At 35.4% G+C, this 17,213-nt stretch overlaps 1 protein-coding gene across 3 annotated transcripts in view; it reads right to left on the reverse strand.

Annotated features, from left to right (window-relative positions):
- Positions 1-17,213, reverse strand: part of NPC1 (NPC intracellular cholesterol transporter 1) — a 40,091-nt gene that overhangs the window by 1,767 nt on the left and 21,111 nt on the right. For 2 of the 3 annotated variants that reach the window (XM_034429605.3, XM_087891337.1), the window contains 15 exons: positions 16,879-16,979; positions 16,377-16,479; positions 15,647-15,836; positions 14,883-15,065; positions 13,384-13,498; positions 11,469-11,596; positions 11,243-11,383; positions 10,739-10,828; positions 10,141-10,331; positions 9,120-9,235; positions 8,889-9,018; positions 5,454-5,654; positions 3,866-4,097; positions 2,053-2,166; positions 1,077-1,239 (listed from right to left, as the gene is read on the reverse strand). In XM_034429605.3, the coding sequence (XP_034285496.2) occupies positions 1,077-1,239; positions 2,053-2,166; positions 3,866-4,097; positions 5,454-5,654; positions 8,889-9,018; positions 9,120-9,235; positions 10,141-10,331; positions 10,739-10,828; positions 11,243-11,383; positions 11,469-11,596; positions 13,384-13,498; positions 14,883-15,065; positions 15,647-15,836; positions 16,377-16,479; positions 16,879-16,979 (2,198 nt within the window). Of the gene's footprint in view, positions 1-1,076; positions 1,240-2,052; positions 2,167-3,865; positions 4,098-4,609; positions 4,783-5,453; positions 5,655-8,888; positions 9,019-9,119; positions 9,236-10,140; positions 10,332-10,738; positions 10,829-11,242; positions 11,384-11,468; positions 11,597-13,383; positions 13,499-14,882; positions 15,066-15,646; positions 15,837-16,376; positions 16,480-16,878; positions 16,980-17,213 lie in introns of those variants that run through there. The other variant, XM_034429606.3, reaches the window with a different exon arrangement.

A 17,213-nucleotide genomic window follows, 5' to 3' on the forward strand; every position in this document is an offset into this window, starting at 1 on the left:
AAGGAAATTTTGATTTACTATATATATTAGTTCAGTAATGCTAGATTATGAAACATGTTTCACAAAAGAACACTTGTGATGCAAAAAGATGGAACAACAAACATGAGTATAATACGTTTGGGCATCTTACATAGAAATCAAGTGAAATTTTAGGTCATTTTAACATAATGATTATAGTTAACATCCATTCTACTTTTACTGGTCAAATTTGAAGTTGATACCACAAACCAAAGTTTAGCAGAATATGGGCTGGGTTCATGTATAGTAGGGGTCCCTGGGCCACGGCCCATTCAGAACTGGGCTGCATAAGTGACGGGCAAGTGCGTTCATGCACACAACTCCACTTGCGTGAGCAGCTCATATGCAAAGCTCCATTTGAAGAAGCAGTGGGAGCCTGCATCTGCCACTCGTGCCAATGAAGCTGCACATGTGAGCACGCTAGCCTGCTGTTTGCGCAGAATCATCTCGTCACCTGCTGCTGCCACTGCCAGTCCACAAAAGTTGGGGCCTGCTGATGTATAGAACACTGCCGTAATTTATAGAATAAGGTAGTATGGCCTAATGCCCATGATAAGACATGATCATAGTTTACAAACAAGGCACAAATACAAGACAAAAATGTATTAATCGAGCATAATGCATAAACCCTGCCACAAATAAGGGTAATTTTTTCTTCTACACATTTGCTCCTGCTTAAATTTTACTTTTGAAAAATGTTAATTAATTAGTCCTTCAACTTCAGAAATAATTATGAAAATTACTTATTTTAAGCTAAATTAAAATGAATAAATTTGTTAATTCAGACATATTTCAAAAAATGCTATACTAGGGATTTTTTGGTATGCCATTGTGGCATGAAATAAGCCCCCCACCTCCCCCAAAACAGAACATACTAGGCCTTAACATGAGAAACAATTTTTGTTTCAGTCTCATTAGGAATAGAGGGTGTGTACATGCCCAAGTGATCTATTTTGCTAAACAAGTTTATTATGTTAAATAAAGACATCACAATGTTAAATGTGGCCTCTACGGCAAATAGGTTACTATACCTGAAGCAAATTCCAATTTTGTCTTACCTATGTAGCTAAGTAGGACAGGAAGAAATATTAGACCATGGGTTGCTCCAAGTAGCACCATGGTTAAATACATCCTGAAGTAGAAGATCTGGAAAATCTGAGATTTGGAAAAAGCAAGCACCACTATTCCTCCAAATTTTGTGAGTGTAATACCACTGAAAACCTATTGAAATTAAAAAAAGAAGTAACAAATCTAGCGAAGCACATTGTCCTGCTATAGTCAATGTACCCATTTTCCAACAGGTCAGAATTATTTTATTTTTACATTATTTTTTATTATCAGCATCATTATCAATAACAGAAATTTATCAGCATCTTGTCTTGTGCATGGTTAGCAAACAACCTTCTACTTCCCTCTTATCAACTACTCAGGTTGGTGAGAACCAGTTCATTAGTATACAACCTGTACTAAGTTACTTAATGAAAGAGAGAAGCTCATTGTGTTCTTCCTTTTCCCAGTGTTCCTACTCTAGATGACTCTTCTCATACAACAAAAACAGTGATCTGCAACAGGGATGGATATTTTTAAGCAGGGGACCTCATCTCTCCACTGCAATCTTGCCAAGGTTCAATAGTAAAAGAGAACACAAGCAATGGAATGGTATATGCCAGGGCTGTCAAACTCCCGCCCCTTGGGCCGGATGCGTCATGTGCTGGCCACACCCGGTTTAATGAAGGGGAAAAAAAGTCCCAATACATCACATGATGGCACCATGGTGCCATGAGTTTGACACCCCTGGTATATGCATATGAAGTGTGGTACATAGGCACACTCCGTCCTTGATCTGTAGTCCTTAGGGTCAAAATGGTTATCTACCCCAAACTTTTAGCTATAATTACAACTACAGGAAGAGATGAACTTTGTCTCCACAGATGCAGAGTGTAGATTGCATACAGGCCATGAGCTGTTAAGACAATTGGGCCCAATTCCTGTGCCTTCTATTGCCTAACAAACAGTATACAAAATGCTACTTACACAGCTCCCCATTTGGGATAGTGCTTCCTCAGCACGCTCTACTCTTGTTGCTTTTGTACTAATTGTAAATGCTCTTGTCACATGACTACAAAACTCAACAGAGATGCCACAACTCTGCAAAAGAAATAATTTAGATATTAGGATATTCTACTGTTTTATAAAGCATAAGGCATTCAAATAAATGGCAATTAAATACTAATAGAATCTTGTTAGAGCATATATGCAAAATAACACAAAGCAGGAACATGAATCTGCTGTAAAACATTAAATGCAATAATAAATGCAGCAAGTCAAATTATATACCCAGTGCCTCTTTATCAGCTTCTAGATGTCTATCAGCAGATAAACATTCTTTGTAGAAAAATTCATAGTTCAGAAATTATCAAGATATGAAGATGGCTTTTAAAATATCACAATAGTTACAGTGGATATAAAAAGTGTAGACACTGCTATTAAAAGGCCAGTTTTTTGAGATGTAAGTGAAGTGATTTGTCTTGGTTTGATTTTTTCTTTCTTCTTCCTCTTCCTCTTTTACCACTTTGGATGTTGAGGGAGGTCTGATTTTTTACATTTCAATAAACTGGCATTTTAACAGGGATATAGATTTTTTTACAATTGTATAATTGAATATTGTTTTACCTCTAAATTAGTTATTATTAGTTCGATTTATTAGTTTAAATACAGGTAGTCCTCAATTTATGACCACAATTGAGCTCCAAATTTCTGTTGTTAAATGAGACATTTATTATAGGAACGCTACAAAGGTGGTAAATGACAAATGGTCATAAGTCACTTTTTTTTCAGTGCCGCTGTAACTTTGAACAGTCACTAAATGAACTGTTGTAAGCCGAGGACTACCTGTATTAGACCAAGAGCCCTGGTAGTACAGGGGTTTAAGGCACCCTGTTATTAAGCTGGTTATTAAGACTAGCTGCCTGCAATTACTGCAGGGTTCGAATCTCGCCAAGGCTCAAGGTTGACTCAGCCTTCCATCCTTTCTAAGGTAGGTGAAATGAGGACCCAGTTTGTGGGGGCAATAAGCTGACTTTGTATAAATATACAAAAGGATGAAGGCTATTGCTGAGCACATTGTAAGCCGCCCTGAGTCTTCGGAGAAGGGCGGCATATAAATCAAATTTTAAAAAAAAATTATTCTAAGCATAGCACATATTAAGTCAACTATTAAGCAGTCGCAAATAAAGATGCATTATTGGTGAAGAGACATCAAATCTTGATTCCCAAAAGTTAAAAATCCTTAAAAAGAGTTACTGGGAAAGAGAACATTTTTTTGTGAATAAGACTTGGAAGATATCAAAATACCACTCACTGGTAGGCAGGAAACCATAGAGTAAAATGGGAAAAGAGGGCAATTCTGTTAATTTTTTTTAACCAATACCAAATTGGTAAAGATGTCCAAAATCAGCAAACATTTTCCAGGTTTAATTTCAAAACAACTTACAGAATTGCTTTATTTTATTTCATACAATTTTTTGTTGGGGCATTGGTAATAGATGCAGCTGTGCACAACATTATCTGGCTAACTCATGTGGCTGATAATGGACACCAAGTCTAAGACAAATCTTGTCACTGTATTCTTAAAAAAAACAAGATTTTCATAGACATCTAAATGAATAGAAACAAAAAGGGAAACACTTCCTTTTGACAAGGAATGATGTGTGTCAAGCACAGCATGTGTATTCTTTTGAGCATTTAAATCCATCTTTAAGGCTATAAATCGTACAGAATCTAAGCAGTATTTGTTTTGCACCAAAGCTTTTTAAATAGAGTAGGATTAAAGTGTAGGTAAACTTACCATTACAAGGTTTACTAAGGAAACTGCATTTAAGCTGATACCCCAGAGCCACATCACTCCAAACATGTTGACCAGTATCATAGCAATAGTGAAGGAAACAATAATGGCAGCCCATATTTCAAAACCAAGCAGCACCATAGTTACTATGAATATTGATCCAAGGGAAACGCCAAGATTAAAGATGGTGTCATCCACAATTGTTAAATATTGTTCATAAAAAACATAGAATATGCTATGAAGAGAAAAATAAGTAAACAAATTTACAAACCACAGCTTTCCATGTAGCATCTTCTAAAAAATTCACTTTCCACTTTTCAAAAATTGAAGACAAGAATGAAAGAATACATTTGTCCAACCCTAATCACAATGTTCTATTCCAATTTTCTAAACCTAAAGATAGGCTTCAGTAATACAAACATGCATTTGAAATTTAACTTTATTTTTTTAAAAAGAGCAAAGGGCACAAAGTACCATTGTACAGGTATTTGTAGCTAAACACATACCCATTTATCGTTATGAGATAACGATAAATTGTTTGGTGTAATAAAGGTACCAAGCTAGAAAACAGGAGACTCTGAGTTCTGGTCCTGCCTAAGGTGCAAAGCCAGCTAAATGACTTTTAGAAATTGATTATGATGATTAGTCACCATTAAATCATTGTTGACTCCTAACAGCCACATAGATTTTCTCCATAAAGGCTCTTCCAAATCATACCCATTGTTGCTATAACTTAGTTTATCTACCTTGCTGCTAGCTGTCCTCTTCCCTTCCACCTTTTTCAGCATAGCTTTCTCCAGATTAAAATTATTTAATGTCTGCTGATGATGGCAGTAAAAACAACAATTTTGCTTTTTTTTTTTCTTGATCATTTTTGGTTTTTTCCACTAAAAGAGCACCAAAACGATGTTTCTCCATTACTAATGGTGGCAAAAATAATTTTATTATTTTGGGAGGAAAGACAAATGCTAAAAATTACATACTTTATTTACAGATTAAAGATTGATTGATTGACAAAAACTGGGTAGTTTTAAGATTTTTTTTAAATTTGTGATTCTAGATTTATAAACCGAAGCCACAACACTTCAGTCAATCAAACATTTAGGAATTGATCAGAGCAATGTGGAACACTTCGAATATAGTTCTAAATTAGTATTATTGCTTTAATTATTTGCAAACTGTTCTATCTCTGCACATGCTTATTAATATGTTTATAAAAATCCAAAAATTGCACAGAAAAAAGAATTAGAACCCTATTGCTATCACTTCATAATAATCAAAATTTGCAGTAGCTTTCAAGTGACTTCGAAGGATCATGCAGAGAACAAAAAAGAAAAAGAAAAATAGTGGTCCAGAACAAACAAGTAGAAAGGGCCAGAACAAAATTTAATTTTGATTAAATGAAATATATTAGCTGTTATAACAATCTATTATAATTTAGTCCCATGTATTTAAAAATTTCTCCTTTTACAATTTAATGGCAACTTCTGAAGCAGCTCAGAGTACCATTCAAGGATTGGCATATATTGTAATATAATTCTTAGCGAGGAAGTTGTGGGAAAATTTTCTGCCCATAAAGAAATTACTGTACCTGTAAGGAAAAACTTCAGCATTTTTTACTTTGTGGACCATGGCTTCAGTAATATTGTGTGCTATAATTCGTGCTTTTTTCAATGCATCAATAAAGTCTGCTGAGGTTTTTAGCATCGTATGGTAAGTCATGAAGTAAGTGGCTCCAATTTCAGAAGAGTTGTGTATAAAGTTGACTGCAGAACTATACGCAGCGTGTCCTCTGAAAAAGGAGAGTACAGTTGGCATACATCAAAAAAGCTGCTGACTTCTTTCAAATCAACCGACTAACAGGCATTTCAATTTGCATCTGTTATCTTATTAGGAAATGCTACAGATCAATACTTGCTAAAAGTACACAACACAAAGCAATAGAATGATGATTTGCAGCATGGATGTAGTCAGGGAATAAAATACTTTGACAATGAAGTAAATATTTTGCTGGTAAAGTCAGGAGTTAAAGAGTGCTCCAGGCATAGTATAATGTTTCTTACTTTAAGAAAATGACAGTATTAAATTTGGTAGCCCAGAGGTCCATTGGGAATACCAGGCACATTTAGAATATTAAGAAAATGATGGGAAAAACACAGTTCACATGCAGCATCATATTTGCCATTGAATAGGCTTGGATAAATTTTAGGACTAATTTTTGTATGGATCAAGAAGGCTTATAAAGGTAGGGTACTATTGCACCTCTTTAAAAAAATCGCTCTCCAAAGAAATTATGGTATTTTTTTTATATATTTGTAGCAGTGGTGAAATCTAAAATTTGTTACTACCAGTTCTGTGGGCGTGGCTTGGTGGTGGTGGGGTAATATGACTGAGTGGGCGTGGCCAACTTTTTTTTTTTAACTTTTAAAACTATTTTTTCTACAACCTCTTCGACTGAAGAAGTTATAAAAAAAATACTTTTAAAAGCCTCTGACAATCCCAGCTGAGTTGCCTGATGGCAGAAGCTTTTTTTTTTTAAAGCTGACGATCCCAACTGACTTGCCTGATTGGCAGAGGCTTTTTTTCCTTTTAAAAACATTTTTTCTATAACCTCTTCGGCCGAAGAGGTTGTAGAAAAAATGCTTTTAAAAGCCTCTGATGATCCCAGCTGAGCCATGCGATCATCAGAGGCTTTTTAAAAAAACTTTTAAAAGCATTTTTTCGGCCAAAGAGGTTGTAGAAAAAATGCTTTTAAAAATAAAAAAAAAGCCTCTGATGATTGCTCGGCTCAGCTGGGCATGGGGGGGGGGGGCGGGCAGGGATTTTTGCTACCGGTTCTCCGAACCACCCACCTCTATTGCTACCGGATTGGGCAATCCGGTCTGAACTAGGAGCATTTCACCCCCGATTTGTAGGTTTTAAGAGACATAATGGCTCTGAAACAAAATTAGGGCTGAAAAGGCCCCATGCATTCAATGATAACAATAGCCAGCAATCCAGGGAAGATGCAAATTGCAGTACAGGCAGCCATGCTCTCTTCAATTTCCATTTACTTTTACCTTTTTAATGGACAAATACTGTATACTATTGGTCATATCTGCAAATGAACTACTGGATTACAAAGATCCATTATTATTAACTTTCTAATACTTTTATGTGGTATTCTAAGGCCTAAATGTCTTAGCCTGGATCTTTGCTCATAGCACAAGAATTTTCCAATTTTTAAAATGAGAGATACTACAGGGTATAGGCAGACACACTAGAGTTTCAGTTTATACTACTAGATCAAAGAAAAATATAAAAGCATATAGTATATGTTTTACTGAACATTTTAAGGTGGCAAAGCCACTCAATTTTACCCCTTCAGTTTAATACCGTTACAAAATCCACCTAACATTAACCTAGTTAATGTTTAATTCACTTGCCATTCTGAATATTATGGGACTACATATCAAATGGTTTTGAAAAAATCATAATAGATTTCATGCATCCTGACTTTATAAGCTTAAACTGTAATACTGTTCCAGTACATTTCACTTTATAATTATCGTGAATATTCTCAGAGAAAAATAAAATTGGCTAGCTTCGCCTTTACTTTTTACTTGTATTTTCCCTTCTTCATAGTCAGCAACTATGCTGATTCTTTTTATTTTGAATGAATCCAAAGAACTCTTTTGTTGTTATTTGAAATGATAAAAGAGTTTCAGCTTACTCTGAGTTTTAGATTTTCTGATGTAAGCATTCAAATCTAGTCTACCTATATGTATTGTTTTTGTGTTTTGCAACTCACAATATAGGTCTATTTCTTCACTAAACTTTTAGTATGGCTGCATTGACGTCTGCTGTTTTCTAGAATTGTAGGCAAAATTACTGTTTCCTTTCTTAGAAACTCCCACGAATGTTGAGCTCCTTTTCCCACTAGCTTCTCTTGCTATTAAAGCCGACTAACCATTTTTATTTTAAGTTTAAATTACAAATTTGAACATAAATAACATAAGTAAATAACTTCATTATTCACTTCATGCCCTTTTGAAAGTTCTTGATTTAGAGCCTTGGTGGCGCAGCAGACTAAAGTGCTGTTAAGTAACACCAGCTGCCTGCAATTACTGCAAGTTCAAATCTCACCAGGCTCAAAGTTGACTCAACCTTCCATCCTTCCCAGGTAGGTAAAATGAGGACCCGGATTGTGGGGGCAATAAGCTGACTTTGTATAAAAAAAGAACACTGCTTGGGGGGGGGGGGGCGAAAGCCCTACTAAGTAGGTATATACAAAAGTATGAAGGCTATTGCTTAACGCATTGTAAGCTGCCATGAGTCTCCGGAGAAGGGCGGCATATAAATCGAACCAATAAATAAATAAATAAATATTTTAACAGAATAGCAGACTAACAGAGTTGAAAGGGACCTTGGAGATTTTCTAGTCTAACCCCCCTGCTCAGCTAGGAAATCCTATAATTCAGACAAATGGTTGTCCAATCTCTTTTTAAAAACCTCCAGTGTTGGAGCACACACAACTTCTGAAGGCAAACCATTCCACTGATTAATTGTTCTCACTGTCAGGACATTTCTCCTTGTTTTCTAGGTTGATTCTCTCCCTGATTAGTTTCCATCCACTGCTTCTTGTCCTGCCTTCAGACATTTTGAAGAATTGTGGCAGCACCTTAAATATTGGAACACTGCTATCATGTCACTCCTAGTCATGTCACCCCTTTTGGAAAATATTATTTGAACTGGTTGGGAGTAATCACTTCCACAACTATTATTAGCATACAGGTGTATTTATCTTCCTTTTCAATTGTTTCGATTCCTTCTACATGGAAGTTATATCCTTCAATTGCTGTGTTTCAATTATGGCAATTATTATGCTTATTTATGCTAAGATTACATTATATTTATTAAGCAATATTTGCCTACCCAAATATAAAATTAAAGTTCAGCTTTATTTTGCACTTCTTGTGCTGTTAGCTTTATTATATAGACAAAGAAAAGCCAGGCATTTTATGACTCAATGTCCTTCCAAACGTACCCCTTGCCACATTTCGGATTAGGATTATCTGAGAGGAACATAGGGAGAAATTTCATGAAGTCTTCACCCTCAGGTCTCTGTTTTCCTTCTTTAGTCAGTGGCCGGCAGCGCACACATGATGGATTGACAACTGTATAAATGTTATTGGAAAATATTCATAAAATTAACATTTGTCTTCATTCCTGTAAAACTAAATCAATAAATTCATTAAGATTTGAAATTCAGCTGTACCTGAAGCATTGCAGAATGCTCCAGTGGTGTTATAAGTTCTGCAACAGGAAGATTGCGGTTTGATCCAATCAAAGTAGTCATCAATCCAGGAAGAAGGTGCATAGCTAATTCTTGTACTAAATATGAAAATGGTACCATCGTTTGTCAAACATTTTCATGTACATTCTATACAAACTGCATATTTTTTTAAAAAATATACAATGCAGATACCATAAATTTTAAAAAATAAACAGATAGTTCTTGACTTATAACAGGTTGTTTAGTGACTGTTCAAATTTACTTGTTTGTCAGAAGATCGCAAAATATGGCCACATGACCACAGGACATTGCAACCATCATAGATATGAACCAGATGTCAAGTAACTGAATGTAAATCAGGTGATCATGGGAATGCTGCAACGATCATAAGTGTGAAAAATGGTAACTTTTTTCAGTGGCACTGTGACTTCGAAGGGTCACTAAACGAACTGTTCTAAATTGAGGTCTACTTGAATTAGAAGCCTTTGAATTTACAATCTTGAAAACACCAGAGGGGTTTCCTTCAATCCTTAGTGAAAAAGTTTTAAATAAAAGTTCAAGGATTGATGAAAGGAGAATGAAATTTGACTTACTAATACAGAATGAAGCAAAATATTTTAATTCTGAACATACTATTTTGGAACAATGGACCCAGAAGTTAATTTTAAGAGTGGCTGCCTCTACAGATAGACTGTGTGTTTAAAAGTTGCTGTGGAAGAGGAGCAGGTTTCATTGGTCAAGACTGACACTGATTTGAAAATGGATTTAAATATGACAGGCTACAAGAATGATATGGAAAATGATGCTACATTGGACATAATAACTTAATAATTCAAAAGGAAATACAAATAATAAATCAAGAGTGTGACCTGGATAATTTTCCTATATTGGATTTACACAAGACGCTGGTTAATCATGAGTCTGAATAAAAGTTTGTTCCCATTCTAACAGAACATTATTTGCAAGAGAAAATCTTTAAGGAAAAAGGAAAATGAATACCTACTAGCTGCTAATCTCTGCTGCTTCAAACACTTGCTGTACCAGAGAATTGTTGTCACATCCCATTCCTCCACAAACCATATTTTGTCCATCTGGCGTTGTATAATTATGCCCTTCTTTCAACACAAAATATACTGGAGGACCTGCATGCAGGTATTTGCCAAGATCGTTGAAGTAGACTATCAAATAGGAATCCTTATTTTAAAAGAGAGAGAACACAAAGGAGACTAAAGTAAGAAAAAATTTCCACAATCTTGGTGTCACAGTGGTTAGAATGCAGTACTGCAGGCTCCCTCTGCTGACTACCGGCTGACAGCAGTTCAGCAGTTCAATTCTCACCAGCTCAAGGTTGACTCAGCCTTCCATCCTTCCAAGGTGGGTAAAATGAGGACCCAGATTGTTGGGGGGCAATATGCTGACTCTGTAAACCACTCAGGGCTGTAAAGCACTGTGAAGTGGTATATAAGTCTAAGTGCTATTGCTATCCCCCCCTCCGTCCTAATCTATTTCTTATATGCACAAATAGGGAGCAGTCATTCTCAGGAAATTTTTAGTATTTCCTAAGAAAAAAAAGTAGTGGTACAAGCAGTTGAAAAACTTACGTCCGGCATTGATAATCTCTGGTCCAGGCCAATCTCAACTTTATTAACAACTGCTATGCTGAATGATAACACACCCACAAATATGGATATCTGAAATACAGTAAAATCATCTTTGCCTCACAAGTAGCATTTATATAAAACCTGTTCAAGATTTGATTTACATACTTGAAATCTATAAAGTAAATCAGTGCTGCTAGAAAATGTACTGTAGCTCTTCCATTTAAAGGTTAAAACAATGTCATGGTACACTAGCAATAGGGTGGAAAAAATATTTAACATCTTCCTGTTACAGTAAATGTAAGTAAAATTAACATTAATCTGTTCAGACTACTGAACTGATTTTTACTATTCTGAAAACCAGCCAAAGAAGAACACAAATATGCATAAAATTAAATATATTCGTACAATTATAAAAAATCTCATGATTGCATTTAGATTATTATCTAGAGTTTAGATATTTTAAATCAAAACGAACTTTAGCTAAAACAATGAGGGTGTACGTACAATAATTGGTCTCATCCAATCTTTAAGAAGAAATGGAGAATAAATGTTTTTGAAAAATTGAAACAACATGCTTTTAGAGTGATGGGAGCTACTGATTTCTTCACGACCTTTGATACAGCACAGGACATCACATCGATTACTCTGGAATATAAAATGCCAAAATGAATGTGCTGCTAAAATAATGCTGATCCAAAACAAATATGAAAAGAGTATATAATGAACTTACCTCTTGGCGCTTAATATCCAAGCCCAAGAGACTTACAAAGAAGGTAATCTGCAGAAGGAAATCAATAAACACAGCCACAGCAGCAAAGAGGGAGAATGAACGAACTGCAGGCATAGTAGACAAGCTCCCTAAAAGAGAAAAATAAACAGATGTGTGTCATACTAACCCAATACAAAAGAATATATTCAAACATTTATATACCTCTTCCCATAAAATATCATGAAGCAATTTGCCAACCCAATTTTTTAAAAAGTTAACTAATGTAAAACACTGTCATTAAAAAGAAAAGAAAATACTAACCAGTACATTTCTACAATTCATGAGAAGATGGTGAAAAAAATGGGGGTGGTGGTGTTGGGGGTTTATTTATTTATTTTATTTATTTGTTTTAATTTGTATACCGCCCTTCTCCAGCAGGACTCAGGGCGGTGAACAGCCAGAATAAAACAGAACATACAAAATTTAAAAACAGTTTAAAAATAATTAAATATTTTTGGCCGCAATTTAAAACAACCCAATTAAAATCAATTAAATTTAACCAAAACTGTGGGATCAAGCCAGCCCGGCTAGGTAAATAAATAAGTTTTCAGGGCCTGATGAAAAATCTGGAGGTCTGGTATTGTACGTATCTCTAGGGGGAGGTTGTTCCAGAGGGCGGGCGCCGCCACAGAGAAGCTCTCCCCCTCGGGAGACAACATTGTCTGGCGGACGGCACCCTGAAGAGGCCCTCTCTGTGCGAGCGTACTGGCCGGTGGGAGGCTATTGGTGGCAGAAGGTGGTTTTGTAAATACCCTGGCCCTAAGCCATGGAGCGCTTTAAAGGTGGTCACCAACACCTTGAAGCACACCCGGAAGACCACCGGGAGCCAGTGCAGCTCGCACAGGAGAGGTGTCACATGGGAGCGCCCCGTCGCTCCCATAATCCCCTGCGCGACCACATTCTGCTGGAGCCTCCGGGTTCACCCCAGGGGGAGCCCCATGTAGAGAGCATTGCAGTAGTCCAGGCGGGAGGTGACGAGTGCCTGAGTGACCGTGCATAGGGAGTCCCGATCTAGAAAGGCAGCAACTGGCATATCAGGCGAACCTGATATAAAGCCTCCCTGGCCACAGCCATCATATGCTCTTCTAAAGACAGCCTTGCATCCAGGAGGACGCCCAAGTTGCGAGGCCTCTCCGTGGGGGCCAGTGATTCGCCCCCAATAACCAGCGATGGCACCAACTGGCTATATCGGGACGCCGGAAGCCACAGCCACTCAATCTTGGAAGGGTTGAGCCGGAGCCTGTTTCTACCCATGTTGCATGTGTTTAAGCAATGTACCAAGATAATAGGCAATGCTTCAATAAAAACATTCCAAAGTAGGCATTACCATTGTGATTTTTTGCCAAATTCTGGTTGAATTCCTAATGAAGATATTATGCCAAGACTCCCATACAAGGACTACAGAAAATGTTTCAGTATACAGCAATATGCTTAAGGGCTCTTTCTCAATACTCAGCATTTAAGCAAACAGATGCTTTAAATTCAAAAATAACGTGCAGAAATGAAACCAGTTCTATTATTTTATTCCATAATATATCCCTTTTTCCAGCTTTATCAGAAATACATTTGATGAAAAGTAAAAATATGGGTAGTATTCTGCAGAGCTGTTCATAATCAAGACTGGATTAAAATAATGTTTCCACATTGTATCAAGAATTTGGCAGTTTATATTTCACCGATTTTGGAATTCTACTGAAATGTATTTTACTTGTTCCTTTTAAAACACCTCTATTCAATTCACTTGGGGCTGTTGTTGATTTTCAAGGATTTAAAAATAATGGCTTTACCTATTCTACTTTTTTAATATACTGGTCATGGAATATGAGAAAATAATTAATTCCAAAATCCTAAGTACCCCAAAATTTAAAAATCTTACCTAAGAAAAAAGCCACTGTCTCTGAAAATGAGGAAAGAAACATGCTAGGAGCCACCTCTCCAAGGATTCGACCAATCTGCTTATCTAAGGTTTCATCTTGAAGCCGTTCATCTCTCTGAAATTATAATTCACTCATTAAATCAAATCGTGTCTCAGATTATAATACAAATTGTTTTAGTTAAGAAAATATAGAAATATGCTTCCTTGCCAAACCTGCAAAGGCTATTACTGAAAGATCAGTAATATATTTTATATCTATATGGTCATTCAGGCCTACATCAACACTCATATGTATGCACACACACTGTAAAAACTCTCAGAAATTCTAAATATTCTTCTTTAAAATATTGTAAAAATCCAAAATGAACACCAATGTATCATTGGCCAGAGTTTCTCCAGCCTAAATATTGGTTTCTCTTCTGAAAACAGGCAATCATCTTTTTCACTGCTGTAGCAATTTCATGTTTAGATGAAATGCAACACAATGTTTTAGTAAACAAGACTAAATTAATCCCCCTTTTTTAGTCTTGTTATTAATGGCTTTACAAAACCCTCAAGAGGGATGCTTTGTAAGATTTATCAACATGGCTATATTTCTGGAAAGATTAAAGCCCTTCCTCCCTGGAAAGTATGGTGTTTTGTTTTCTTCTAAAAGGCTTCTCCTTGTTGTAGGTCTGTGCATACACAGAGGAAATGCTTTTTTTGGAACTATCAGAATTAAGCAACTGCATATACACATATACACAGATATGTAAGCATATGTATATTTGAAAAATGCCTTTCAAATACTTGCCATGCTTGCTATGAATCATGGCCACGAAACCTTTCTTCCCATAACAGGGAGTTTGCAGGCATGAGGGAAGTGTCAACAGGCTCACTCTTGCACCATGCTGAAGAGCAGGTTGTTTCCCACAGAGGTCAAATGAAGCTTCCCAGAAAGCCTGCAAACATAGTATTCTCCTTGCTTCCCAGAAACTGATATTCAGTGCCACCCAAATAGTATTTAAAAGTATTATCAACACATTATTGCAAAAAGCCAAATTATATTAATTACAATGGAACCACCATAGGGTTCCAGCTTCTTGGCCGTAGGCTTTGAGGCCATGATTTATCAGCAGGCTCATATTGTCAAAAAAGGTCCAAAGTTCAGTTTTCAGTATTTCCATCCAAACGTTGGGAGAGCTACTACCAACAAGGTGAGCTAGACAGATTATCATTTTGGCTTGCATTTCCTATCCGAGCCAGAGAAAGCCAGAGAAAGAATCATAGGCTAAACACACTACTAGTTTATTCCAACAAAATGGTGCATATTTATTATTCAAATTTCTATACCGCCCTTCTCCTTTCGGACTCATATGCAAATATGAGGACTCGCATATGCAAATATCATCGGACTCGCATATGCAAATATCATCGGACTCGCATATGCAAATAAAATAAATTTCGGACTCGCATATGCAAATATCATCTTACTATATATGTTATATTAACAAAAATACCTGAAATGTCTGAACAATAATGAAAATGTTATCCACTCCAACAGCCAACACCAAAAAGGGAATGACTTCAATAACAATTAGTGTTAGAGGGACTCCAAAATAGCTGAAGATACCCAAAGAACATGCAACTGAACTTAGCACTATCAGGATGCCTGCAATGCCCAATGAGATCTTTGAATCCACCTAGTAAATAAAGACAACATACATTGAAATTCTGTTTTTACAATATAATTACAGATTAATAGTTTGATTGTCAAACCAGCTGCACTTTTTTACTTGTGCCAAAACAAGCATGTGTATTTAATTCAAAGAAATATAAAGTGAATAGGCAACATAAGGAACATCAATTTCTAATTCAGGAAATACGTAATATACATTTATATCTCTTTTACTTATTTAGGAAAATTATTGTTCTGAAACATGCTATCTTCAACACTTTTAGATAACATATACTGTATTGTATAAAACAATTAGGGAGCTCGCTACATGTATCTCCATAAATTTTCAAGAGAAAAACTGCTTAAAAAATTGATAAATAAATTTGCTAATTTCTAGAAGACTGTAGGGATATTTTACAGCACATATGGGTGTGGACTTTCCTGATATTGTATGTTATCCACCTATCTTACTACTTAGTTGTTAAAGAGGTAAATGTTCAAAATAAAAAGATAAAAAAAAAATAAACATTAAGGTGCTAAAATTCTAATTAAACTTGCAAGACATTGAAATCTGTTTTTAATTTCAATAGTTAAAAAGATGCATACCAAGAATCTAGCAGCACTCTTAATATGCCCAAGAGCCAGGGAAATGTATACAAACATGACTACATAGCTAATTACAACAGTGTGAACATCACTGTTGCTTTCTCGATTTATTTCATCTTCAATACTACGTTCAGCAGAGAAGGAAATTGTTAAATTTGGGTTGTCATAGTTTTTCACAAAATTGATAAACCTGAAAAACAGATAAAAGTGTCAATAAATTTTAAGAAAGCTAGACTAACCAATCTCTATTAAACACAAATCTTTGAGCAAAATGTGCATAAATTATTTCAATATGTTATTGTTAAATTGTACCCTGCGTTGCCAATATATGGTAATTTTATGTAAATTCCAACGTTTCTTATGCTTAATTTAATTTCAAATTAAAACTATCCTTGATCTACCCAATTAAGATTTTAAAAGTGAAATCTATTGGTTGTAAAACAAGGTTTGTATAATACAATTCCTATACTGAAAGAACTGAAAAAGTTAATATATCAAAAAATGCTTTTATTTCTGAATAAATATTCAAATAAATACGTATTCACATTATAAAAAAATGAAGTTGCTTTATTTTGGAGCACTTAAAACACTGTAAAGCATATCTTTATTAGTAATAGTAATGAAGTACGTATTAGTTCTAAAATTACTAAGCAGGAATAGTTTACTGAGCTTCAATTTGAAAAGTTTATAAAGATTATGTCAGATAAATCTAATTTAGAAAAAAACTTACTCCTTTTCCCAAGCCAAAACTTTCATAATCTTTTCTGTGTCATTGTAGTAATTGATGACAGGAAATGTGATCACAAGTGCTGTGGCATTATTATAATTTTCATCTAAATATTTAATAAAAGAATAAAGTAGATGATAAACTATTTCAAAGACACACACATAAAATACAAAATAAGGGTACCAGTTCACAGTTATCAAGCTCCTCACCGCTACACACATACTTGTTTAAAACGAAGCTACCTTACTTGTAAAAATAGGAGCAAAATAGCATTTTACATCTGCCTAAATTCCTGCCAGCACATTTCATTCTCTATAGCCAAGAAGCAGCAATTTTTTAGTTATAATGTCCCACACATTATAACATAACATGCTAGCAAATAAATACCAGCAGCAATTTACATATCTGCAATATAGGGATGGTATAATTTGGCCTGTCTAAAAAGAAAGTGGATTTACAGGCCTGCTTATTTCAACAATAAAATGAACAAGTACATCACACTTACTGTCATATCCTCCCATCACCAGCCATGGGAAGACAGGACCACCGAATGTCCCCAAGCAAGGTGTGTGAAGAAGGCTTGTGTCATTCAGAGATGCTGGAGCCCTATCAAATTTGGACACAATGTGATCTGTAAACTGGTATTTCTTATGACAATATTGCAGTAAATTGCAGTGACTCATAAAGACCTGGCTTTTCAGAAGACCTTTAGAGTACACAAATTTTAGAAATAAATATATACTCAATCAAAAAAAAAAGTCATTTATTTCAGTTTTAATTTAGAAATTATTGAACAATATTTTTTCAACTACAAACTTTCAAAATATGCCTTAATTTGGA

Source organism: Pantherophis guttatus, chromosome 3 (assembly GCF_059756535.1).
Source record: "Pantherophis guttatus breed Tessera chromosome 3, ASM5975653v1, whole genome shotgun sequence".
Taxonomy (NCBI): domain Eukaryota; kingdom Metazoa; phylum Chordata; class Lepidosauria; order Squamata; family Colubridae; genus Pantherophis; species Pantherophis guttatus.